This window comes from Sciurus carolinensis, chromosome 2, assembly GCF_902686445.1.
Source record: "Sciurus carolinensis chromosome 2, mSciCar1.2, whole genome shotgun sequence".
Taxonomy (NCBI): domain Eukaryota; kingdom Metazoa; phylum Chordata; class Mammalia; order Rodentia; family Sciuridae; genus Sciurus; species Sciurus carolinensis.
This window is the reverse complement of record NC_062214.1, coordinates 44,328,221-44,356,036: the sequence shown is the minus strand read 5'-3', so window position 1 is coordinate 44,356,036 and position 27,816 is coordinate 44,328,221. Positions and strand designations below refer to the sequence as shown.

General features: G+C 42.8%; 1 protein-coding gene across 1 annotated transcript in view; it reads right to left on the bottom strand.

Annotated features, from left to right (window-relative positions):
- The window catches only part of Slc24a3 (solute carrier family 24 member 3), a 521,781-nt gene that overhangs the window by 30,161 nt on the left and 463,804 nt on the right, over window positions 1-27,816 (bottom strand). Inside the window, 7 exon segments of the mRNA XM_047540120.1 lie at window positions 1,694-1,808; window positions 5,306-5,472; window positions 13,638-13,725; window positions 13,728-13,907; window positions 14,649-14,809; window positions 16,632-16,765; window positions 21,945-21,998. Of these exon segments, the coding sequence (XP_047396076.1) occupies window positions 1,694-1,808; window positions 5,306-5,472; window positions 13,638-13,725; window positions 13,728-13,907; window positions 14,649-14,809; window positions 16,632-16,765; window positions 21,945-21,998 (899 nt within the window).

The window sequence follows — 27,816 nt, the reverse complement described above, 5'->3', positions numbered from 1 at the left end:
CATTAATCCACTTGCAGGGGGATTAATCCATTGAAAGCTTAAGGCACTACTGAAAGGTGAGATCTAGTTAGAAGGCAGGTCACTGGAGATACGTCCTGGATGCCCTGGGAGGCTTTATCTTGTCCTCAGCTCCCCTCTCTCTCTCCTTCCTAGTTGCCATGAGCTAAGAAACTTTCCTCTACCAAATCCTTCCACCATGTTGTTCTGTCTCTTCTTAGGCCCCGTGCAATGCAGCCAGCAGATCATGGACTGAAACCTCTGAAACTATGAGCCAAAAATATATCTTCTTCCTCTATTTTGTTCTTATCTGGTAATTTGGTCACAGCATCAAAAAGCTGGCTAACACACCAGGAGAAGGCAGGGGCCCCACATGGGACTCCCCCAAGTCTTTAGTCTGACCGTCAGAGAATAGTTTTGCTGTTTCATGTATTTGGTTCTCTCCCAGGCCATCACTGATATCCAGGCTGATGAAGATTTTATAACACAGAAACACATATTCTATCAATCTGTTGACCTTCACTTCAGATGAAATCACTGAGTCAATGTAAGTGATCAAAAAAAATCAAATATGTTTCCAAAAGTTCTGGAGATTTTGAGCCATCCTTCTAGAAAGGAATAAATTCAGCAGTCTATAAAGTCACTCTTGAACTCACCAACTTATATATTCTAGTATTTTTTCTTTTAGCTCTGCACTGTGTTCGGTTATTCTGAATAATTAAGTATTATAAAAATAATGAAATTATAGAATTTCCTGAGGGTTTCTGAAGGACACTGTGCTAAGTTTTGTAACTGCACAATGCATGTTTTAAAATAAATTCCTTCCACCATAAATTAGGCATGTACATGAGAGTAGGCACTGGGAATACCCTTCTGGGGCAGCAGATGCAGCCACAAGTGGTTGAACACTTGCCAAACATGTGCAAGGCCTGGGATCCAACCCCAAGCACACTGTGGGGTGGCAAGGGAAGAGCGTTCATCTGGGGACGTGAACTGTGAGCATAGTTTTGAAGGAGAAAAGGGTCTGTCATATGCTAAAAGCTGACCTCAGCTAATTGTCACTTTGTGGGGTGCTGCATGTGAGTAGACCTTAGGTATGGGGGTCTGTCCTCTCTAAGTCCCACTTTCCTTATCCTTAAAATGGAAGTACAATTGCCCCTACCTCATAAAGTTGTTTAAATTAATAAGATAATGCATATAAAATGCCTTCTTTAAAAGACATTAACTACTATAGGATTGAACCCAGGGGTGCTTTTCCACTGAGTTATGTCTCTAGACCTTTTTATTTTCTATTTTGAGACAGAGTCTTGCTAAGTTGCTGAAGTTCTCACTAAGTTGCTGAGGCCAGCCTCAAACTTGAGATCTGCCTGCCTCAGTCTCCCAAGTCTCTGGAACTGCAGGCATGAACCACCAGCCTGATTTTTAGTACTATTTTTAATAATAAAAGGACAGTAATACAACCAGAAGGGTCTGCGGGTGCTACCCAGGAAAACATCTCTGCCTTCCTCGAGGGGGTAGAAACTTCTGGCTCTTTTTCCTGCTCTTTTGTTCTCAGGAGGCCTTTAGACCAACTTGGCATTGAGGTTGCCCATAACTCCTTCCAGGTGGAATTTGTTGTTCTCGTAATTGACAAGCATACTCCTGCTCTGAGCAGGGAGGCCTTTCTACCTCTCTCTGCTGCCATTGGCAGTCCCACCTTGTCTGGCCACAATAAGGCTGGCCATGCAGTCGGGCACGCTGGTTCCGGCAGCCAGGAAGGTGATCCCCATGATGACGTCAGGAATCCCCAGAGTGTAGCCAATGATTGTGACCTGGAAGAAGTAGGAAGAAGCAGTGAGCTAAGGGCCACCAGGAGCCCAGCCTATCCGTGATTCCTCTGAGCAAGACTTGGAAACAGGTTCAACCTGGGCTGTCTCTTTGGAGGGCAATGTCTGTTCTCTGTATCAACATGGGAAGAAATGAACATTACGTAGGTGAGACCAGGGCTTCAGATCATGAGAAGGTGCAATTACAGAATCTAGACTTTGCAATGAAAGGCTAGTCTTTTGTTTACTCCTTTCAGGTGAGACAAGCAGTTTGAGAGAGGGGAATCAGAATATCTGAGAAACGACAATGTTGGGATAGAGTATTTGAACTCAAGATGGTCCTGGAAAATCCAGAATGAATGGTTTTCAGGATGTGGTGGAAATTTAAGTATCCACATCAGCAATATACTGGGAATTCATGAGAGCTGGAAAGGGGCTAAATTTTATAACACCCCGTCTTGTTGGAAAAGCCATAGGCAGCCTTTCCTTTCTTTACTTCCTTGACACTTGGTCATAATGCCATTGACCTTGTCAACATCATCTTCAACAAAATAGCTTGTGTTTCTTTAGTCTTAAGACCTGGGCCAAGTGATATTCCCGAGTTTTAACTTATTTAACTCTCACAATTACTCAATGGAGTGAATGTTAAGTTATTCCCATTCTTCAGATGAGGAAACTGAGGCCTCTGGAGTAAGTGTAGAGGGGATAATCCTGCTGGTAAGTGGCAGAGGGGATTCTGATGCAGGAGGGTGATTCCTCTGCACAGGCAGCTCCCCTGTTGACACACGAGGGGTTTTTCCAAAGGGTCAGAACTTGGTTAATGCCTGAGAGGTTGTTTCCATTATGCAAATGAGTCCCTTGTGGTCCTTTAATTTCCTGATGGGGAAACTGAGATAAAAGCAGTGGGTAAGAGAGATGATGAAGGAGCCCAGTAGTGAATGACGGGTAAGTGGAAAAAGAGACAAATTCCCCATCCTAGAGAAACTACCAGGAAGTTTTAGGATGCCACTTGATCTTCCTCACATTCTATAAAATTGCAAAAAATGCAAACCACATGTTTCAAGGAGCACATTCTTCTCTCAATCCCTCCTGGGCCAGTCACTGAAAGAGACACCTACACAGGAAACCTGACTTTACTCCAAAGGCCACAATCGCTCCTTCCCTGTCAAAAGGTTTGGGGGATGAGAGTTAAATCCATTGAGATGCTTGGTTTGCCCCTTTCAAATCAGAGAATGCTCCTCATTTCCGTTCAGCCCTGAATTTATCCTGCGGTGGCCTCAAGGCTTGCTGACTTCCAGTCTCCAGGGAGGAAAGGGAGATGCTGAAACACACATTTCTGTTTTGTTGCTCTGAGAAGTCTTTGTAAAGTGCAGTTATGAGCATCCTGGCCAAACCTTTGTTTTTCCTTCCTAACCCTGTGCTGGGTCCCTGTAGGGATGTGGTCTGGCTTAGCTAGGATTGGCCTGCTGTACTTTTGCTGTTATTATTGTATTTGTGGTTGAATCTGGAGTTTTGGGGAACCAGTTACCCAGAAGGCCCAGCCTAGGTCTCTTGCTTCCCCTTGTGACTTTTTATTTTTTCTCCCTTAGAGAAAAGAGGGCTTATTAGAACCTTAATGAGAAGGGAGGAGGCAAACAGAGGGAGGGTGATCCCACATTAGTCAGTTACTGGTTAGTGGACTCCATAGAAAACCAGAGAACTTTGAGAGATCAGGGACAGCAGCACTGTCCCCCAAATCCAGGCAGAGGTGGCATTCAGTGACTATGTTCAATAAAAATGTTAATGAACATAGGATGAAGTAGAACACTCTTGTTATAAGATTTTAGTTAAAATAATTCTTTGTGTCTATGATGTTGAGGCAAGAGATAAGTAATGAATTAATTGTGTCAGGCTGTTATGGTTTGGCTGTGAGGTGTTTCCCTTCAGTTTCTGGGTTAAGGCAGGAATATTCAGAGATAAAGTGACTGGATTATGAGAACTGTAACTTAATTAGTCCATCCTAGAATGATTGGGTGGTAACTGGAGGCAGGTGGTTGGAGGAGGTGATTCAGCAGAGGTGTGTCCTGGAAGGGTGCATCTTCCTTGGGTCCTCTTCCCTCCTCTCTTCTGTCCTCTTCCCTCCTCTCTCTCTGCTTCCTGACCTTTCCATGAGCTAGCAGTTTTCCTCTTCTGGGCCCTTCCACCATGATGTGCTGACTCATCTTAGGCTCAGGGAAATGGTGTCAGCCATCTATGTACTGAGACCTCTGAAACTGTGAGCCCCAAATAAACCTTTCCTCTTCTGAGTTGTTCTTGTCAGGTATTTTGGTGATGAAAAAGTTGACTAAAACACTGGCTTACAAATTTGCCATACCTCCAAAATAACCTTTTTGCAACTTCTTTTTAGTGTTTGAGTTTAATTTGCCTAAATTTATATTACACTTCTGTCCAATGCTCAAGCAAGGTTAATTTGGATTTACATAAATTTGTCATGGATTTAATTTCTGTGCAACTCCAATTTTGATCAATTAGGCTTGCTCCCCCATTTAAAAATGTAGTCAAAAATGAGCAATACATCCTGGATATCTGTGTTTCTTTCTTTTTTCTTTCTTCCTTTATTTTTTTAGAACCAGTGATTGAACCCAGGGGCCACATCCCCAGCCCTTTTTTATATTTTATTGAGACAGGGTCTCACTAAGTTGCTTAGAGCCTCACTCAGTTGCTGAGGCTGACTTTGAAATTGTGACCCTCCTGCCTCAGCTTCCTCAGCTGCTGGGATTACAAATATGCACCCTATGTCTGGGTTTCTTAGATGACACTGGGCAGAACTCTTTCCAGCCACAGCCTCGTAACGCACAGTAATTGCTGAATCATTATTTTAGCCTTAGAAGGGACCCTTGAGCAGTCACCTAATCCAATGACCTCATTGTCAGGTTGAAGAAACTAAGACTAGGGATAATAGGGGAAGGCTTAGATTGAGCATCATTTCCTGATTTTTCATGCTTTGCTCCATATGCTTTGCCTGTGACTCTGTTGTCTTCCACTAGAGTAGATGGAGTATATTTCCCTCACTCCATTGACATTGGGCATGATCAATGGAATACTGGTAGAACAATGGTAAGGTAAGTCTGTCCTTAGTGAAGCTCTTAGGAGGTATCTAGTGTTTCCATATGCCTTCTGGTATTCCAATGATATACCAAGACAGCAACATTCCCCAGGTAGTCACCAATCAAAAGAAAATGAACAAACACAGGAGGTAGACACAGACCCAAGCTGCTGCTTCGATCATAACCAGACCTAGCTCAGATTAATCAAATCACTGTCAAACTGAAGATGTGTGAGCAGAATGCATGCTTGATATTCTAAACTACAGGTTCAGGGGTAGTTTGTTACACAGCTCATTATAGCAATAGCTGGCTGATACAATTATAGGAATGAAACCCCAATCCTTATTCACCTTCAGACCAATTTACTTTTTACTCTAAAGAGATCTAGCAGTGCCATGGTGTCCCTCATATACTCACCATCCACACCATCATGTAGGAGAAGGCTGCAATCCATAATGTGGAAGAAGCAAATGTCACCATAAACCACTTCTCCCAGCGGGGTTTGTTGCAATTGGGGACAGTGAAGTATAAGACGAAACTCAGTGGCCAGGTAAATGCCCATTTCACTGTTTCCAGTTTGCCAGCTGGAAAATGAAAAAACAAAAACATAAATCAGTTGGTTTCTTTATTCTGACAGCCCCAGTATTACCTTCCCCAGTACTAAATCTTATTGTATTGCTCTTTACCTTAAACATTCAAATGGCTTTCCATCACCAACAAAGCTGACATCCAAAGCCAAACAGAATTTAAAAATAGTTATCCACTGGCCAACTGATAGATTTTTGGAAGTGACTGGACAAGTCACATCTGAGTGACACCAGACTAGGGGCATGGTTTGACATGGGCCAGGTAGGAAAAGATGAGGAAGGTACTCAGGACACAGAAGAGGTGGAGTGTGTGTAGGTGTGTGTGTGTGGGGGGGTTTGAAGTGTGGGCTGTGGAGCTAGGAAGACCTCCAGTGTGTGTCTGTTCTCTTTTTTTTTCAAACTATGAAGTGCCAGCTGAGACAACAACATCTGGTAGAATTTCTCAACATTTGTATCCGAGGCTGATGAGGACTTGTAAATGAATAATTGCTGTCTAGTTCACTAACTACTTGCTGGTATGAACAGGTGATGGGTCTTCCAGAGATGACCTACTTGTACCATTTCTGCTGCCTGAGTGCTTTGCAAATCAGAGATACCTGGGCATGCTTATTCTGGTGACTATATTGCCCTGAGTTCCTTGTAATCTCATCTTTGACAAATATATCATCTTAACAAATATATTATATCTATATTATCATTCTGCTGAACTGCTAATTCACCTCTGGAAAGAAATATGTATTTATCTACATATTCCCCACTTCAATTGAGATATGGAATATTCATCTCTTCCAAAAAGCCTTCTGTGCTTATTTCTAGTCAACCTTACCCCTTAGCACCTTAGTCTTTCCTGTTCTTAAACTTCAAATGCAATCAAATCATCTAATGTGTTTTTGTGTTACCTTCTTTTATTCAACATCATGTGTTTTTTGAGATTCTTTCATGTATCAGTAAGTCTTTCCTTTTACTTTCTGTGCAGCATTCCATCCTGTGAATATACTACAATTTGATTATCCATCTTCCTGCATATAGGTATTTGGGTTGTTGCCAATTTCAGGGTATTACAACTAAAGTGGCTATGAACCTCTTTATACAAGTGTTTTGATGGGCATAGTTACATTTCTCTTGGATGAAGACTTGGGGAAAAAAATGTTGAGTCATGGTGTGGGTGTTTACTTTACAAGAAACTGCCAGACAAAAAGTTTTCCAAAATGTGAAACACTTTATAGTCCCACCAGAGTTAAGGAGGTAATTTTTATTATAATATTTGAACAATAATTAATAAAAGTGGTTTGTTTTTGTTTTGTTTTGTTTTTGGTACTGGAAATTGAAAGGAGGGGTCCTCTACCATTGAGCTACATCCCCAGTTCTTTTTTATTTTTTAATTTTCAGACAGGGTCTCAATAAGTTGCCGACACTGGCTTCAAACTTCCAATTCTCCTGCCTCAGCCTCCCCAGTCAGTGGGGTTATAGGCATGTACCACTGCACTTGGCAATAAAAGATTTAATAAATTTCTTTTTTTCTTTTTGCAGTGCTGGGGATTGAACCCTGAGCCTTGTGTGTATGAAGCATGTACTCTATCATTGTTCTACAACTCCAGCCCCATTTTATATTTTTAAACGAATGTCCAGGTCTATTTCATATTATCTTACTAACCTTTGAATAGTTTCTTAAAACTGCATAGAAAGGTGACCTCATGTTATGGCTGGCATCCCCAGCCTCCCTCTGATGGCCAAGGCAGAATGACCTTTACGGATCAGTGTGGTTTCCTCATCAGACAGCATTACAGTCCCATGCTCCCTTTTTTGGCTTTGGAGCTGAGTTACCATTTGAATTCCTAGTTTTCTTATCTGCAACATGTGGACATTGTAACCCTGAGCTCTCATTGTTGCTGAGAGAATTAAATTAGATGATTATGGGATAGGGACTGAGACAACAGAATCTTTCAAGTTGCCTTGATGCAAATCCTCTGAGTCATTCTTGATTCTTTCCTTGCTTTCATCCCTATGGCCAGCCCTGGAAACCAGACCAGGGTATTCCCACCATCTGCATGACCTTCCCTTGCCCAGGTTGCTTATCTGTGGCCTGGCTAAAGATCTGGTTTCCTAAGGGAACTCCTGTGACCAATGCCTGTCCATTTGTTTGCCACTTGGAGTCAGAGGGAGTTTCAGAAAGCAAATTATTCTAGAAACTTCCCTGGTTTCCGTTACCCTCAGAGTAAATGTACACCTCTCTACCAAGGACTGCAAGGCTTTGTCTGAGTTGGCTCCTCCCAACCGGTTTTCCTATTCACATGCTCCCCCTTTGGCTTTCTTTCAGTCTGCAGGGCCTTAGACCTTGTGGGGCCCTTTGCATGGATCTTCCTGAGTGTGCTCTGGTGTGCAGGTCACCTGACCACTCGGAAACTGTCACCAGTCCCCTTCAGATAACCCAGTGTAAATAAAACCCTCGCCATTCCCCTCCTATTTTTCTACCACCCACTTGGAGGATTTCCTTCAAAGGAATGTTTCCTATAGGAAATCATCAGATTTATTTGCTTCCTCATTTATTTCCAGATTCCCCCAAAGGAGGGAATTTTGAAAACCATTAACAGTGCAAGGTATATCACAAGATCAATAACTATTAATAGTAATAATATTGCTAAGAACAACCTAATTAGACAGACCAAAGAAAACTATTCCTTTTGGAGAATCTAAGGGTATCTCATTAACAAGAATAGATGAAAGCAAGGAGAAAAAAAACTACATAAGGGAAGCTTCCCCCCATCATCAGTCATTATGCAGCTTGTTAGATTTAAGTCTTGGAGACGGTCAAGCAGAAGATGAGATCTCTGAGAACAGGTGTGCCTGGATTTTTCAAAGAAAGAAGTTCTGAGATTTGTCTCATGAGTAGCTTTCAAATGCTGCAGAATCCAGAATATGACTAGGTCTTTGGATCCCAAATGCATTGGGAAATTCTCCATGTTCCTAAGTCCTGCAATGAGGTACCGAGGCATTTATGCACAGGTAGCTCTTAGGATCCTCCTTGCTGGCCTGCCATGTGGCTGGTGCCCTTGCAGGGAGACAACCTTGGTTTGGTTTAAAATGTCACCCAGTCAAAGATCACAAAGAAACAGATGAGTAGGAAGAGAATTGACCTCAATTTGGTTCCTAATAGTCTTCAGAAAAAAAAAAATAGAGAAAGAACAAAGAAGTCAGAACTTGTGAGTGTATGAGCTTGGAAAATGATCTCAATTAGGTAGAGTTGCAAGCAGGACAAGTTAGTGCCAGTGAGTTCTGAGTTTTTTCCCCTTAGCTGCTTTCAAATACTTTGACCTGACACAGGGAGGATGTTGTCCCTGGAACACAGAGTTTTCACTCTCAGTAAAAAGATACAGATGCTTTCTTTACATGATTGCCTCTTTGCAATGACAACCTTAAAGGTAGAAATTCTGTACTATCTGAGAGATGCCTTTAGGCTTAAAGTAACAAATATAACTCCTTGAACAAGCCAGTGGTGTGGAAAGGAGCTTCTTAAATGCTTCTGAGGAGCAGGAACAGCCAAACAGGGATTGGCCACATTTTAGCTCATCTTAAAGTCCATTTCTGAATAAAGGGGTAAAAATGGTTTCTTTTTCCTCTTTGAATCAACAGTATTTCTGAACATTATCTCATCTTTTGTTCCATTACCATATGGTCCAAGTACAGACTCAAAGGGAGTGGTTTACACGTTCACTTAGCAAATATTTATTGAACGTCCTCTATGCCACTCGGTGCCAGGCACTGCTCCAGGCGCTTGGGGACAAAACCCCAAACTAGGAAAAGAAAGTTCCCTTCCACAGAGCTGATGTGCTAGTGATCATGTGGTTTCTTGAAAGTCAGCCAGCAGTGGGGAGATGAAGCAAGGAGCAAATTGTAGCATTCTGCAAATAACCTGGCTTTAAGGAGTAAGAAGACTTGTTTCTAATATATACACTTATTCTGACTATATAGACAATAAAAATGGATACTAAAATGGAAAATATAGAAATCAAATATCAGTCTATCCAAGAAAAACAAACTTATATTTGGATGTATTTTCTTCTAGTCCTTTTTCTATGGAAATGTGTTCCCCTACATATACATTTCTATCTGTGAATGGTGAGACACTCTTCACTCAGGAGAGAAGAATATATGCATATTTATATGTATGTACACATGCCAGATATAGGTGTATATGATATATATGTATACTATGTGTATACAACCCCTACATACAGTATATGCACCTATGAACATATGGCATATTAATACCTATATCTATTTCATCTATATCCTACACAATATATTAAATATCTACAATGTACATGTACATGTTCAATGTAGATATGTCAATCACATATTGCATGCTCTGTATGCATATATAATCTCTTAATACATGCATTCCTACATAAACATATATGCATATACTTGTATATACATCATACACGTTTTTATTGACATATTCCAAAATAACTACTTATTTCTTAATTACACATATAATTGTCAAGACTTGGGGAGAAGCCAGCACTGTAGCTGGGTGACAGAAACATGGGGGCACATTCCCCTAGAGGGATGACCATGAGAAGGAAAAATGTCCTCCTGGTATAGATGGACTTTTTTCAGGTCAAAAGAACTAAGCTCAAGAGGTTCCCTGGACTGATTCTCCCCTGCATGTTGATGCCCTCTGCTGGCCTGAGGTACACTCTGGCCTCCTTGCCATTGAGCCTCTGCCGGCCTGCCTGACCCAGGGAAGGAAACCCCTTGTCTTAAAATGGAGCTCCTGAGTCCAGGTATGGGGTTTCTCAGTAGCTGGAGGAGGGGAACAGAGGTCACAATGGGGCAAACCCCATCATTGCAGAGGCAGGACCTGGTTCTGATTTAGGATCTCCTGTCCTAGGAGAGCCATGACATTCACCGTGTCACATGGAGGTCTCCAGTTTCTTACTACTCCCAGTGTGCCCCACAGACCAGCAGCATTAGCACCAACTGAAGAATTTCTTAGAAATAAAGATTCTCAGGCATTACTCCAGACCACCTGAATCAGGACCTGCGTTTTACCAGGGATGCCCTGGTGAGAAGGACTGGTGAGAACCTGGATGCCTGGCATAAGGTTTCCACACCCAAGTCACAGGACTATTTGGGGAGTGAATGGGACACTGGCAGTCAGGTCTGCTAACACACAAAGCACCAGAAATATGTGGCCAAAGGCCCAAGACCTCTGTCATCTGCAACATAGTCACAGAGATACAGAGGGGCAGTGATCAGGAGGTTCAAGTGCAGTCATGTGTCACATAACGACGTTCTGGCCAACGATGAACTGCATACACTGTGGTGGTCCCATAAGATTACATGATCTAGTAAGGTTGTAGCCATTTTAGTTTGCATGAATACACTCTATGATGTCTGCATAATGATGAAATCACCTAAAGATACGGTTCCCAGCATGTATCTCTTTTGTTAGGTGAGGCATGACTGTACCTTGAAATGCCATAGGTACGTCTAGAATAACTCCCAGCCAGCAGAGAAATATGGAAAATGTGATGGGAGGGACCCTTTGTCGCCCCAAGTAATGAGACCCATGTATGGGAGCCTGCCTCTCATTTCACACAGGTATCTTTCACTGTCTGCCGGGAGGGTGTATGTGGGGGTTCTGGGCTTCCCCAGTGCCAACGTAGTGTTTGGCCGCTTACAGACTCTTCAATTGGTGCTACTGTTTCTTTAATTGGTGAAAAAGTTTAGCAAAATAAGCATTTTGGGGGGGGCTTGATTATGGTCAAGTGATGGCCTCTGGATATGAGGATATGATAGGCAGAATTTGTAACTTGGGACCCCCCGATACTATGCTCTGATCCTCAGAACCTGTGGGTAGATGAACTATGGAACCATGACAATGCTGTGTCCTATGGCACAACTGACCTTCAGGTTGGGAGATAGATAGTGGCCTGATCTAATCACAAATGTCCTTGAAAGCAGAAGGGGAAGCCAGAGGTTAGAAATGTGAGAACTGATACATGCAGTTGAAGATGGAGGGGCTGTGTAAGGAGGACTCACAGGGCCTCTAGGAGCAGGGAGCAGGCCCAAATGTACAGCCACAAGGAACCAAATTCTGCCCCAACATGAATGCATGTGCCCAGGGGTGATCCTCCCCAGGGCCTCTGGAAATGCAGCCTGTCCACACCTTGACTATGGCCTTATGAGGCTCTGACATCCCAGCTGCACTTACAACCTACAAGACCAAGGGGCATTGTTTTAAGCTGCTAAATTTTTGGTAATTATTTATACACCAGTAAGAAACAAAAATTAAGGCATGCAAGGGAGGAATGAAGTGTTTGGGCACTTACTTCTTAAGATGATTGTGGTCTGATTGATAGGGAAGAAGGTTGCCAAGAAAAGAGATCCAAGGTGGCAAGATGGACTAAGAGCCAGGGTAACAGTTCCCCTTACCCACAGGGACTGTTTCAAGACCTCAGTGGATGCCGGAAATGTGGATAGTACCACCCCTGATATATACTGTCTTTTTTCCCCCTATGCATTCACACACCTATGAAAAGGTTTAATTTAAAAATTATGTGCAGTGATTAATAGCAGTGCCTAATAACAAAATATATTAATTATAACAATAGACTGTATCAAAATTACCAGCATCACTGCTCTTACACTTTGGGGTTCTTATTATGTAAAATAAGAATGACTTGAACATAAGCACTGTGATACCAAGACGTCACAATGGCTTTAAGTGGCTAAGGGGAGGGTAGTGTATACAGCACGGATATATCAGACACAGGGATGATCACATCCAGGGCAGGATGAAGCAGGATGATGTGAGATTTCATTATGTTACTCAGAATGGTATTTAATTTCAAACTTATGAAATGTTTATTTCCTTAACTTCCCAATTGAATATTTTCCATCTGTGGTTAATCGTGGTTGACCAAAGTTGACCCTGGGCAACTGAAACCACAGAAAAGGAAGTCAAAGATAAAGGGGGACTACTGTTTACTTTTTTTTTTTTTTCTATCAAGATAACCTACTAACAAGCAATAATTTAACTTTGGCTGCATAGATAAGGAATTTGGCTGGAGGACAGGCCTGTCAGGGTGGATATTTTTCAATTAGTTTTGGTCAGTTCCTAACAAAGTGCCTATCTTAGGACTCCTGAGTAACAGGGCTGGCCTGTTTTACTTTCTGTCCCCTGGGTACAGAGGGACATAGAGCATAGCAAGACGCTATATCTGAAGACAACACAGGATTCTCACCCATGTTCCACCACTAAATGGGCTTTTGGTTGGATCAATCAACATTTCTTCAGAAAACCCTTAGACAAATTAAAACACCCTGGAGAAGTTTCACACATTAAGTTTCACACAGTTGACAGGGAATGTGAATTGGACCAGAACACTCTTTGCTGGAATAGTCAAACTTCTAGAGGGTTTAGCAAAGTATCAGTATGCCTTGGGTTTGGTCTACCAGTTCTGCTAATGTGTGGGGTGGGGGAAAATGTTGCTGGAATGTCCAAGTGCAGCAGTCAGAGAAGGACACAGTCCTGGTGAGGTCCTGAAAGCATTTACAGGCTTTGTCTCTCCTGTTTCAAGGTCAGAGAGTCCTTGGCCAGCTCACTGAGTAAGGACATGCATACCAGTTTTTTCCCAGGTCTGCATCTCCTGTGACTCCCCCTCTGCAGAAATCTGGTCATAGGAGTGAGGGACTTGACTGGGGGTAAGGGACAGGAAGTGAGAACAAAGGGAACTGGGTATGCAGTCCCCACAGCTGACCTTGGCAGGACAGCTCCAGCTAACTGTAATGGGAGGGGTAGAGGGGCCTGAAGGGCCTCTGCCCCCAGCACAAGCTGCCTTGCCAACATTGGCCATGTGTCTTTCCTGTTGAGCACCAACAGGTCCTGCTGCAAAGAATAGCAAAGAGAAGACTTCCATCCACCAAATGCAGTTAGTCAAAGAATTCAAATTTCAGCCCATGATTATGTGCCACCATCTTGGTCAGTTCTGAACCTTTTAAAATAGAGTCCTGCCCACTTTAGAAACTTCAGATATTTTTATGTTCACATAGAGACTTTCTTTGAATTGAATAGTAAAAAGATCATCCAAGTCAAGGGTATCCACTCAGTGGTCTCAAAATAGTTCCCCCAGCCCAGACGCAGGACCTCTTACAGGGGGGATCGAAGGGTGTGTAGGGTCCTTCCTCCTCCTCCTCCTCCTCCTCTTCTTCCTCGTCATTCTCGTTGTTTTCATTGTCCTCATTTCATTCTCTGTCTCATTGCCAGCCTCAGCAACACCATCATCCCTTCGAGTCCCGTTCGTGCCCCTGTCTGGGGCACTGCTGGGCCCTGTTCCGTTCTCCACAGTGTGCTTAATTGGTATTTTAATGGCCACCTCAGACTCCCCATTGGCGTAAGCTCTGCTGTTGATCAGTCTTTGTCTCTGGAAAGAAAGTGACATGTTTTCCATTGTCAGAGTGATTGTAAGTACCTTACACCCAGAACACGACTTATGGGGATTTCCCCCATGCCCTGATAAGGAGATGCTTGCAAAAGACACTGGAGTCAAATGTGAAGAGATTCCTCAAAGTAATAATCAATTCATACAACCTCCTTCTTAGAGGAAAGATTTAACACTTTTTGACTCAATGGAACTTGCAAATCCCTTTAGAGGAACATCTCTATGTCTGGGATATGTGACTTCTTGATGTCTGTGCATTGGGATGTTATCTTTCTTTTCTGGGTTGCAGTGTTCCCTTGTAAGAAAGCCACACAACTGTGTCTGGACTAGTGTATTAATAAGGCTGCTACTCTGGAGAAAGGAAAATTAGGTCAGAGACTCTGGGTTACTTTAAATGAGGGTAATGTTTATGTAGCATTTACTTCTGTGCAAATTTACATCAAGGGGCTCTACCAGAATGAAGAATGAAAGAAAAAGATAGGAAGAAAGGGACAGGGAAGTGTGTCTATATAACTGAGAGCTAGACCATGTCTTTCAACTTGTGGGGGGAAGAGTGAGGACCAGGATACACCACTAGCCCAGAGAGCAGAGATACTGGGAAAGGACTGAGGGATATTATTGTGGTAGACCTTTGGTTGATCCCTTCTTCCATGTCAGGGAACTTTCCTTCCCCTTGTGTCCCACCCCTGACCAGTGGTATGTGCACGGTGCTTTTCCAGATACCTCATTGATCAGCATTCGACTAGCCATGGAGAGCCGGGTCTTGGGGGGAAAGTGGCTTGTGATCATGATTCGAAGGCCCGCCTCAGAGAAAGAAAGCTGGTGCGGGTAGGCCGACAGCAACTCATCCACCATGATCACTGACGCTTTGCGATGGAAATTGGCTAGGGAACGACAAGGATGAAATAAAATAGCATGGAGGCCAGGAGCAGGAGAGAGGCATTCATTAGTTTTCCTTCCACTCCTCCTCTGTTCCTTTCTTCCTCACCTCTTCACTTGTTTGCTCCCATTCATCCACCTACCTTCCATCCACTCACCCACCTACCTTCCACCACCCACCCATCCTCCACCTTTCCATCTTTATCCCCTCCCTCCATCCCTCTCCCCTGCCCCTTCCTTCCATCCCATGGAAGGTCACAGGGAAGGTCATAGTAAACCAGTTTGAAGAAGAGTCACCATCTCCTTTCCATGGGTCTTATTAAAAGCTCACTTGAAATGACTTGGAATAAGTCGAGCATCATTCATCACTAGGGTAAGAAGGAATGATGACGTAAGAGAATTCCTCTCTGTCCTCCAAGGATTCTTTTCCCACCACTTAGATGTGGGGCACGAGAAATATCCAAATAACCTTTAGTAACCCTGAATACCCTTCAAATATCAACGGCATTTATATTGAACCATTAAATGCTGAGAACTGACGTTAAGGCCCGGTAGAGGTCACGGTGAGGACCTATATACCTCCTACAGCCCAGCCTGGGAGCAGAGCTGACAAGGGGGGAGTGGGTGAGCTGTCCACCTGCAGGGGGCTGATATTCAGAGAGGGGCGGGCACAGGACCTGTACAGTGATTTGCGGGGAGGCCTGAAAAAAATCTCCTGACAAGGCCTAACCCTCGCGCTGCATGAGCCACAGGTGCACATGGCTCATGGGAGCCTCCCCCAGCCTCTCAGCGCTTGCTGCTGTTTTCCAGGCTGCTAAACCGTGAGATGATCTCTGGAAACACAGGTTTATTTTAGGTAGCTCTCTGCAGTCCCCCAGGAGTACTTGCTTTATGGATATCAACTACCCAGAAGAGAAGAAACTAAATTAAATCCTCACATGGAATGGTGCTAAATAATACTTAAGTTTTTATTATTCAACGTACTTATGATCATTCAAAAATATACTGAATATTTGATTTTCAAAAGTTTAATCATTACCCAGAGTCAAAGATATACTTGAAAGTAACCTATATATTTTCTAATCTATTTTTTTTTTTTCTCTTTTTTCTGGGAAAAAATTTCAAGGGAATTAAAAAAAAAACTTTTAAATGAAAAATGAAACATAGTTCAGGCAAATCAAATAATGATTTTCTGTGTTCCTCCATGAAAAAATGTAATTATCAGAGTGCACTACATTGTTTCCCATAGTATACCAACTGCTTTGTGGGAATAGATGGAATGTAAGAATTACTTTGAAAAGAAAGGGCATTTTCCTTTGGCTGTTTGGGAACGGAGTTAATGTGACCTGAAAGTGAATCTGAATAGATGTGGCCACGTCCTAAGAACAGCTGTCATTTATGGAGCATTGCACTGAACTCATTTATATTCTTGATCAGCTTTACTCATTACAAAAATAATTTCCATTTACCAAAAGAAAAAAGTGAGACTCAGAGAGGTTAAGTAACTTGCTTCATGGTCACACAGCCCAAATAGGACAGAACCAAGACCTCAAAACCTCTGGTCTTCTCTTTGTCCTCATTTCCCTATGTGACCTCCAGAAAAAATGTGTTCCCTATAAGACTCTCCATGGGGCTTTCTGAGTTGGCTCATTACCAAGTATGAGACAGTCCCACCATGCTGCCAAAGGGCAGGTGGGAGGATTGGAAACTGCTGTTTCCTGCCTCCTCTCTCTCCGAGCAGTGCTCCCTTGAGGGCAACAGGGGCTCCAGAGTGTGGCTAGGGGAGAGGGCACAGCAGCTTCTTGGGCACAGGGCTCTGCCGCTTACCTTTCTTAAGTAGCACCACGGTTGCGTCGCAGTTGCTGCTGTCATCGATTTCAGCGTTGTTGGCTAATCCATTGACCATGTTCCCAGCACCTTTTGTCCTCCTTTCGAAGCACTGATGTATGCAGGCATTATATCTGGTGAAGGAGAAAATGGAAACAGTCGGTTAGCCCTGACCACTCCTCCAGTTCCCCAACGTCCTCCCAGTACTCTCTGAGCGCCTGTGCAGATGCAGGGGGTGGGAGCCAATGCCTCTGGTCAGGATTGTTCTTATTTCATCTCCCATTTCTCCTCAGAGCATGCAGTGCGTTCCACTTCCCAGATGAAATCTGTACTGCAAGTGGAAGTCAAACCGCCAACACAGAGATCAACAATGGCACAACCGTCTTTACTACCTCTTCAGAGTCAGTGGCAAGGACTCTGGGATTGAGCTCCCTTACCTGGGATTGAGTAATGGAAGGACTGTGATAAGGCTCAGAGGACAGTCAAGGTCCACCTCCCTCTGGTCACATCTCCAGGGCTTTTGCTTCATGGGAGAAAGTAAAGGGGTCTTGTCCCTACTGTCACCTAATGGCTGGATGTCAGGGTCTATGTGGAACAGGTTGGATGGCCATCTGGGTCTCTGCTTTTGGTCTCCTGTGGTTCCAGGTTTTATCCTGTGACTCTGTTACTATTGTGTAATGAGATATTAGCTTTATTCTGGGCTAAATTCTGGGCTATATAATTCTGCAAAATGACAGAGTGAAAAAATTGTACAGTGTTTCTTCCATGCTCCAGCAGACTTGTGTTGGAAGGAAAGAGGTTTATATAAACTTCCAGGATGGTTCCCCCCAACCCCTGTCCCTTGATCTTGTGTATTAGAGGATTACCACAGAGCAGTCCTACAAAATTCATAATAAACTTAAAAGCAAAACTCATAAGCAAAGCTGGGCAGGGGTTCCAGAGACCTTTGAGCCACTACTGCTCTTTCCTTCTCTCAAAGATCTAATGGCTCCATGGACATGGAACAACCTACTGAGGAGTCTCACCCAGCTTGACCTCAGCCTCACATAGGAGTAGCAGCAAGGCATGGCAACTCTAAATGGCCAGCTGGAAGACCCCTCAACCTGTTTCCCTTCTGCTTCACATGGCTTTTGTTCCTACAGGTAGACAGGAGGCCCTCTGGAGTCCCCCATGCCTGGTTGTTCAGTCAGTGCCTCTTGGGGGTAGGTGGTCTATGGGATCATGATAGTTATCATGGTAAAGGCAGAGGGGGCCCCTCTGTGGCTGGGTCTCCTCTTCATGAGACCCTTCCTGTAGTCTCTGGTGGTTGTTCCTACATTGCATGAGGAGAACAGAAAGCTAGTCAAAAGTGACAGATGCTGAATGTGTAAAGGGAAGTGAACAGGCCAATCCTGGAAGACTCCCGAGATTCATAAGAGGTGGGGTCCAGAGTTGGAACATCAGTGTTTTACAATACTCACTGAGTAGCTGATCCAGATGCTGGGCATCGCAAACAGTAGCAACATCGACGTGCCTCCTGATGGAAGAACTCCCCGCCCCCCACTTGGAACATAATCTATCCTGAATTAGATCAAACACTGACATGCAGGAAACATGGAGGCCAAATGAACAGACTGCACTAAATCACAAGATGGAATTATCAATTTCTAAACCATGGGAATCCCTGCAGAGCAAACAACCAAACTGTGTGAAAGAAAACATTGCAAGGAAACACCCCTGCCAACACACATACACGAGGGGGAGTTTTTATAGATGAAGAGAGATCTAAAACATGGTGCAACCAATTATAATGAGGAGAATTCATTTGGATTCTGATTTAAAAAATGTTTATGCTATTTATGAGACTAAATGAAAACTGTAAACTCTGACATTTATGAGACCATTGAGAATTTGAACATTGATTGGACATTTTATGACATTAAGGAATTAGCACTACTTTTAGGTCTGATAATAATACTGTGATCATGTTAAAAATAAATCCTTCTAAAAATATACTGAAAATGTTTTAGACTATGAGATGTCACAGTTATGTGGGGTTGGGAAGGGAAACACACAGTGTGGGTGGAGGGTTGTTGGGCCAGTGGTGAACACACAGGGCTTGTCTTACTATTCTGTCGACTTCTGTGTATATTCAACATTCTTTTTACTGAAAAGATTTCCCCCACCTTCTGGATTTGACCAGAATGCCCTACAAAAGGAGCGAAGCAGTGTTTCTTCTGTCTTGGCTCAGAAACCATTTTACCCATAGAAATACTGACTTGCATGAGGGTTTCCCTTCAAAGTCTAACTGCATATCATGCATTTATTGAGGTTTGGATAACAGAATAACAATACCATACAATGAAGGCTTTCTTGAAACCAGATATTGGGTTAATAACTGAGCTGCCACGTTCCATCCTTATTTGAAAAACAAACCTATGAAGTAGGAACTATTTTTCCTGCTTTGCAGAAGGGGAAACTGAGATTCAAAATGAAGGAACAAATGAACCAAGGTCTCACAGCTAATGAGTGGAAAGGGTGAGGCCTGCTGCCAGAGCTGTATGTGAGGCACTTGTTCTTACCCACCAGAACATGCTGCCTCATCTGGGGAACAAATCCCAAAGATGTGTACAAGGTGTTCCAAAAGAATCCTGGCTAAGACCTTGTATGCCACATTTCCCATTAAGGTTTCTACCTCTGTGGCCAATCCAAAATTGTTTTTGGACCTTTAGACAGAATATATAAAGTCATTTTAAAGCTATCTCCCCAGGAGGCAGCTGATGATTCTAATATATGCTGCTTTTTTTAAAATGGCAGTTGCTCTGTTTTATATTTTTAATTGAATGTTTTAAATTTTGTGCTTGCACCCTGAAGCTATTTTATTGTGAAGCATGCAATTTTATAAATCAGATTTTATAAAACCCAATGATTAAAGTCTCTGATTGCAGAGGGGGATGGCCAAAGAGCAGAGATTTCAATTTAGAACTTGGGACCAGAATTTATGCAGAAAATTCTACCAGCACGGTAGCTTCCATTTGCTCTTTTATTTGTATCCTGCTGGAACTGAACAGCTGGAATGTTGGTAAAGCTGAAGCCTCAGCAGAAACACACCTCGTTAGCTTCCACATTTGCTATGATTTGGGGTAGAGGAGAGGATGTGTTTGCTTAAACTTCCACAAGCCCAGACAATGACACATGGGCTTTTATGATGGCTCAGAAAAGAGGTCCAATGTCCTTGGAAGACATGCTAGCAAAAATAGTCAACCTCCCTTCCCTTAGTAGAACCACTGTGTACTTGAGGCCCACCTCATTCTGTGAAGCCTCCAATGAATTCATGATGGGACATACTTTCATCAAAATCCAGATTCAAGTCCAAGGTCAATGTCAGGTATACAACAGACATCCTACGAATTCCTCCTAAAAAACTGGCAAAATCCCCTTCTCAAAGGGAAGAAGAGAACCCTTGAGTCTTTGAGAACCCAAACTTAGAGCTTCAAAAATTTTCTTTTTTAAAAGGTGCAATAATTAAATAGAGAATACCAAAGATATCAAAGAATGTCAAAGATCTAAAGGCTCCATGGACTACTGGTCATGTTGTTTGAGGCCTCTCCGTTGAAGCACTGATTCCCTATGTGGTTTTGTTACTTGAGGTAAACAGGAGTAAGATGGTTATTCCCATCTTTCGAGGCTTTTCCTTTGGATTCTAGAAACTCTGGAAAGCCTTTGAACCAACTCTGAAAAATGTTTAGTTCTATAGTGTGTGACTTTTAGTTTCTTTGTTAGTTTTGTTATGGTAACTCCACCAGAGGATATGTTTTAGTGAGATTCTACTATAGAAATCTCATATTCAGTGAGGAAACCCCAGATATTGGTTCCACACCAGCCATGATACAGTCAGCAAAAGTTGGATGCCATATTGAGGTGGGCAGCAGACTACTTACAGACTATGCTGGACACCACCTAGGCTAGTTTCTATGTTGAGGTTCATGTGGTATTTGCTAGTGGCCATACTGGTTTCTCCTATTAGGTCTCTCAGTCACTGGTGGCCATAATTAACTTTTTCCAGGCCTCACCAGCATGAAAAACTTAACACATCAAGCCAGACTGCTACCTGATGAGTGCGAACTAGAAATTTCTAAAGTTCTCTACTTTCTCGCACCTTGAGAAGGTGGTCAGTTCTATAGCTACATATGCTGGGGAATCTAGGAGCTAATTTAGAGTAAAAGAAACAGTTCTCCTGGGGACTGGCAGCTATGGTTCTGCATTATTTATAAGCTCCTCATCTCAGTGACAGTTTGTGAATGTGAGCCAGCAGTTTCAAAACCATGGTGCTTACACGTTACTTAGATTATAGGAGACATCAGCAATATCTTTCTTGATAAAAATGATAGGCTACTCTGATTCCATGAGGGAAAATAACATATGATATGGTGGTTTAAAAATATATCAACAAATCTTTTGACACCCTTCCTTTCTGTAGGTGAATTACAGACTTTGAGTGTGACCTGCACTTAGTGACTTGGTTCTAATAAACGAAATACGGCAAAAGAAATGATGTGTGACTTCTGTGATGGGATCATAGAATGTGTTGCAGGGTCCTTCTCCTCTCTCTTTGTCTCTGGGTATTACTCACTCTGGGTGGAGTCATTCAGCAGCACTAAGGAGAAGCTCATGTGGTGATGAACTGAGCCCTCTAACCAACAGCTAGTGCCCACTAGCCATGTGAGTGGGCCACAGCCAAGGCAGATCTGCCATCAAATCAAATACATGATGGCAGTCTTGGCCAACACCTCACCTGCCATCTCAAGAGAGAGACCCTGAGCTAGAACTCTGCAGTTAAGCAATTTCTTGATTCCCAACTCTTAGATAATACGTTAGTGGTTTTGGGCCACTAAGTGTGGGTATAATTTGTTATGCAGCAGTAGGTGACTAATACAACAGGAGTAATGGAAGTCTGCAGATAAGCGCTTCACTGTTTTAGTCATTGCATGTCACCCTCATCCCACAGAAATATGGTGTGCAGTTTTACCTCCTTTCTTATGAAAGAGACAACCCAATGCAAGGTTGCCGGATCCTCAAGGAGCAAGGTTTCTAGAAGGTTTTTGAGTGAAACACTGAAGCTTTAATTCTGGCATCACATATGGGATGGGAGTAATAATAGTAGCTAATCAGAATCACAGAGATTATGAACAGGCTGCAGAAGAGCCCAATGAGTGTGAGGGCGGACACTAAAAACCCAGTTGGATACTTGTCCTCTCCCCTACTCCTCTTCTCACATCATGCTAGAGGTGGGAAACAGTTTTGGAAAGGAAATGAAGGAGGTATTTCACTTACTTCATGATGACAATGTAGATCAGGTACATCAGCACGAGGACCAGAGACTCCCACCTGCACACAAACCAAGAACAGTTAAAGAAAGTAGCCGTGGGCAGGCAGCCATGAAGCCCATTAGTCCATGTACATCTGAGTCCACGTGGATGGCCAGGGGGACAAGGCAGGTGGGTTACACACACTCCCTGGTCTATAGACATTTTCCATGCTGTACACAGACTTCAGTGATCTTCCTCTTTCTTTCCCACCCAGAGGGAACAATGCTCCTTCTTCTCTCATATCTGCTCACCTATAGAACTCTTAGAAAGTCGAATACAAGCCTCTGAGTATAAATTTGTCCATGACTTTATCACCCGCTGAGATTATTCAGATATATTTACAAAGAGCAAACTAGGACTAGAGGAATAGATGGGGAGTCTGAGGGATTGTCAAATACATAGGAGCTAGGCAGAAAGGGTGGGTCAGAGACAAATAGGACAGGGACAGAGAGACACACAGAGATAGAGATAGCAAGAGACAGAGAGACACAAAGACATAGAAAGAGACAGAGAGATAGGCAGAGATAGAGACAGAGAGAGGGCAGGAGAGAAAGGGAGGGTGGGGAGAGATGGAGAGAGCACGCCTGGGTAGGGAACTATAAGAATGAGTGGGAGGGAAAACGGTTAAGAGAAAGGAAGAAAAAAAAAATGAAACCCTTAAGCTTCCTGTAATTTGAATGAATCTTCTAATTTATTTATTCCAGTAACTTTCAGCCAAAACACTGGGAACTTGTTTTCTGAGTTCCCTTTTAGTTGTCAAGTTAAATTAGCTAATTTAGGGAGTAATTCTGCCTTCAAGAGAAGGTGGTTAGAGAAGGTTCTAAAGGGGAAATTCTAGGTGGCAGCTATCCTTCTTTTGCTCTTTTCAAATTTCATGTTTACAAGTTGATCCTAAATAAATATTTGGCCACATGTAAAAAGGACACACAGACAATTTTTTAAAAATTTGACATTTATAAAAATGAGGAGTTGGAGAAAAGCCAGATAACTGTTAAATGGGGGACTGGGCGTATAAATTGTAAGAATATTCACACAGTGAGTGAGCTATTACACACCTCCACACCTCTGCAAATATGTTTCTATAGCAGTGCTCAGGATTTGAGAGAAGACATCAGGGTGTCCAAACTCCTCTACCTTCTGCCTGAATCATTGCCTTCTCTTCTGAAAGGGTTGGGACTACTCCATTTCAGTGCCCCCCACTGTCAATTCACATGGCAAATGTCTCTAAGTGTCTCTAGTCTAACTTCCACATCATTAATTCCCTGAAAAAATGTATATGTATATGTAGTGTAAACTTCATGGGAAAGTCCGACTTAGTTCACAGCATTTGATTAGAAGAAAGATGAATTTTAATAGTCTCAATGAGAGGTCACTGAAAAATGAACCAATTTCCATGAAATGTTACAGACTGGTTGAATTAACTCTAGCAATTTCTAAACAGGTATATTTATACTCTTTCTCACTCTTGGAGATTCTTTTGGGTTTATTTTTGCTCAAAGCAAGTCCTTCTGTTGCAATATTCCAACTGGGTTCTCCCTGGCTAATTTTTAGGGGCATCCAGGGGAGGGGGAGGGGATTTCCTACTTTCTTTGGCTTTTCAAGGTTACTTTGTGGGTATGTGGACTCAGGGTTCACAGAAGGCCTCCCCCATATTGAATGTCCTTATCTCTGTGAGGCCTCAGTGCCATCCCTCCTGCTGTCCGTGGCTTTTGTGGTTAAGTAAGTGTCTGATCATCAGTGCTCTTTGGGGTTCCTTTCCCCAGTGCCACAAGAATCTCTAAACGACCCCATGATTACATCTCAGCCACCTGCCTCCCCTCTAGCCTTTGAGAGACTCCAGGTCAGTGCTGGGCTTGATTCTGGGTTATGTGTCCAGTTCTGGAGCAGCCTGGTTCACAGGAGGTGCTTGGGAAACAGGTTAGTTTGGAATGGATCCACATCCAGATCTCTGAGGTCACGTGTGGCTCTCCTTCCCCTCTTTCCTGCCCTTCCTCTCTGGGATACTGGGAATCTTTTCCACCTTCCTTTCCTGACCACAGCTCATTGCTTCCCTCTGAGAATCCAGTTCTGTGGTAGGACCTTGGTTTGTTTCTCCCATCCCCAGAATTCCATTTGGAACCCCTTTCCACTGGGCTCTGATTCTCCTGTAAAAGTTTGTTCTGAGTTGCTACTGCCTCTTCACACCCGGAGGGCATGACTCTGATTTACTAATCACACCAGCTCAGGAGGAGTTTCCAGGTCATGGCCCCAAGGTCTCTTTTCTCTCCCAATGTCCCAACTTGAGAATCAAAAGAAGAAACAAAATATTATCCTGAGTCCTTTAGTGTTCCCACTGGGCCTTCAGACTCACAGAATACACATTCCAGATTCCTTCTGACATTGTGAGCCTGGCTGAGTGACCATCATGGATTCATGGATCTTGCTCTGAAAGTTGAGAGTGCACCCAAGAGGTGGGTCTCTCATGCTTTCTATTTTAAGTGTCTTTTGGGATAGGTATCTACAGACATTCCCTTGCCTCTTGCCTTAAAAGAGAACCCTACTATGTTTAGGCAGAAAACGATCTCAAGGAAGGTAAGTCCCACATCTTGTCCCAGAGGATGAATATTAATTGATATAAAATTGTAATTTTAAATCCCACCCAAATCTGCCATTTCTTGGTCAAGGCAGACCTAGTTGTTACCAAAGAGATGTAAGGTGAAAGGGTGCTAAGAAAGACACCAGAGCCCTTCTTCCTCCTTCGAATCTTCAATATAGACTTGACAGCTGGAACCACAACAGCCATCTTTGGACCATTCGAGAAAGGTCAAGAGAAATGCACAGCCACTGCACCATTTACATCTGGGATACTTGATATCTAAGAACAATAAATCAATATGGCTGGGTTTTCTATTGCTTTCTGTTGAAAGCATTCCTAACTGACTGCTGACCATGAGTTCTTGGCTGAATGTGACATACTGTATGTTGGGATAGGAATGGTCAGGGAATCTAAACTGCGTATGATAGGGAGACCTTGTTTTTGTGTAGAGTTGGCCCTCTTTATCTGCGGGTTCCACATCCATGTACTAAAGCAACCACAGATGAAAAATATCTGAAAAAATTGCTCTGATTGGACATACATAGATCTTTTTCTTGTTCATTATTCTGTAAACAACATAGTATAACAGCTATTTGTGCAACATTTACATTGTGCTTAGGTATTATAAGTAATATAGAGATGATTTTAAGTATATGGGAGAATATGTGCAGGTTATATGCAAATAATAGGCCATTTTATTTTATTTTTTAAAATTTTAATTTAATTTTACTTTTGGTTTTAGGAGTTGGGGTGCTTAACCACTGGGTCACGTCTCCAGGCCTTTCTGTTTTTTATTTTGAGACAGGGTCTCACTTAGTTGCTTAGGGTCTTGCTACATTGCTCAGGCTGGCCTCAAATTTGTGATCCTCCTGACTCAATCTCTGAAGATGCTGGGATTACAGGTGTGTGACACTATGCTGGGTTAATAATGGGCCATTTTATGTGAGACTTGAGCATTCACAGATTTTGGTATCCTCAGGGAATCCTGGAACCAATCCCCCAAAGACAACAAGAGATGACTGTATTTGTGCTTGGTAAAGCTCATTTCATCCTAAAGAGTACTCTAGTTTCAAAATAAACACAGCTGAGATTAGTTTCCTTTTGAAAATTTGGAATGAATTGATTACCTGCTTTGAAATCTCTAGGACATGCTGGAATATTTTATATCAAGGAATGGAGTTCACAGTTTGAAGTTTTATTGAAATGTTCCTGTGCTTTAATTGCATAGATTAAAGAATCTGATTTTAAAGAGAGAACTCAGCTTCAGTAAGTCAAATGCTTGTGATTGGTTGGGTAAGAAGGTAGAAGTGAATAGTGACAGATATCTTCAAGTTCAATATATTTTGCTTTCCTTCAATGAGTTGAAATCCCTGGATGTCCCAGAGCAGTTAAAGGCCAGTGGTGCAAACTTTAATTTCCCAGCCTTGCTCTTGTGAAAAACGCTCTCCGTCAGTCCATGCAGTAATAACATCAATTACGCAACAGGCCAGCACTCTGGGAATGATGTTATTTTGGTGCAATGAAAACCCTCCTGGCTCAGTTCGTCTCTGGAAGTTACAGCTGTGAATGGTTTATGATTTCAACATCTCCCAGGCTAGAACAAGGCACACCTGGGGATTTGCAACTCAACTATCTGTGGCCCTCCTGGTCCCATATTCATAACTCCGGGTACAGGAGCACTCAGATCAAGGGTCCTCATGACTTGTTCCTTTGAAGAACCTGGACACTTCAGTTGCCAGCTTGGTGTTCTACCTTAGGAGGATACGGTTTGGATAGGGAATGTCCCCCAAAGGCTCATGTGTTCAATGCTTGGTCCCCAGTGCAGCCATGCTTAGAGGTGGGGCTTTTGAGAAGTGATTGAATCATGAGGGCTCTGAATTCATGGATGGAGTCTTCCATTGTTGGATTTGTAGGTGAATGGATTATGGGGAGGTAGTGGAAACTGTAAGAGGTGGGACGTAGTTGAAGGGTGTGAGTCCTTGGGGGCATGCCCATGGGGACTCCTTCTTGTCCTTGCCCCTTCTTCTCTCACTTTGCTTCCGGGTCACCAGAAGGTGAGCAGCTTTGCTCTGCCACACTCTCTCCACCATGATGTTGTACCTTACCATAGGTTCATAGTTTCTACAGAAAACATTTCTGACTGATGGCTACCACCATGTCTTGGCTGAACATGAAATACTGCTCTATGGGCTTTAGGTTTGGTGAAGGAATCTAAACTGTGTATGACAGGGCCAAGAAACTATAAACTGAAACTTCTGAGACCAGAAGTGAAAATAAATCTTTTCTCCTTTAAGTTGTTTTTCTCAGGCATTTTGTCACAGCAATGAAAAGCTGACTAACACAGTTGGAGTCACCTAACATCATGGGGGAAAAGTATTTGGAATGAAGCAGAAATGGACTCCCCCTTTCTAACTCCATAACACCTGAAATATTGTAAAAAAGGTTTCGAGGATAATGAATGAAATTGGTTTATCACAAAACCTGCTCTTATCTCTTCCTGCCATGGTTTGTATTCAGCAATGCCATGGAGATAACAGAAAAAGAGCTCCCTCAAGAATGACAGTAACCACCCTGGGTTGGCCTTTCTTGATGTTTTTCAGCAGTGGAACAATTATTGAGATCAACTGTGACCTTAACTTGCTTTGTCTTTAGGGCAGCATCACTAGCAAAGACTAACACCAAATCACCTACTGTTTGCTAAAGCAGAGCAGCAGCTTTGCTAATCATGCTGTCAGTTTGCACAAGGTTACTCCTGGAAGTTTTCCTGTACTGCATTTCATCCCCAAGGACATGGGGAGAGAAAACCACCACACCATTGGTGGTCACATCGAGGATGATAACACGAGGAGGCTCTTCCTTATCTCTGACCCAGTGGGGGCTCCCAGGCTACTCGATCCCTTTCAGGCTGTTGATTACTAGTGCTCACAAAAGACATATTTCTTATTTCTTATGAGTCAATATGGAGATTATGTATCTGAAAGCTCACCCTCCTAATTGTCTCCTCCTGTCCCCTCTTGGGCAGAATATATATAGAGAGAGGGAGAATGAGAAAGAGAGAGAGAGGGATTGAGATTTATCAAAAAAATCTTAATAATACCCTAGCATAACACATGACATTTATCATCAAGACAATAGGTTTCCTGCTGCCTTCAAATTCAGGGAATCACAGAAATGTCCTTTGATTCAGAGATGCCCACTGTAGCTAACGGTTAGAACAAAGGGTTAGCAATTCTTTTGCAGAAAGTGAAGCCAGGTGAATGCT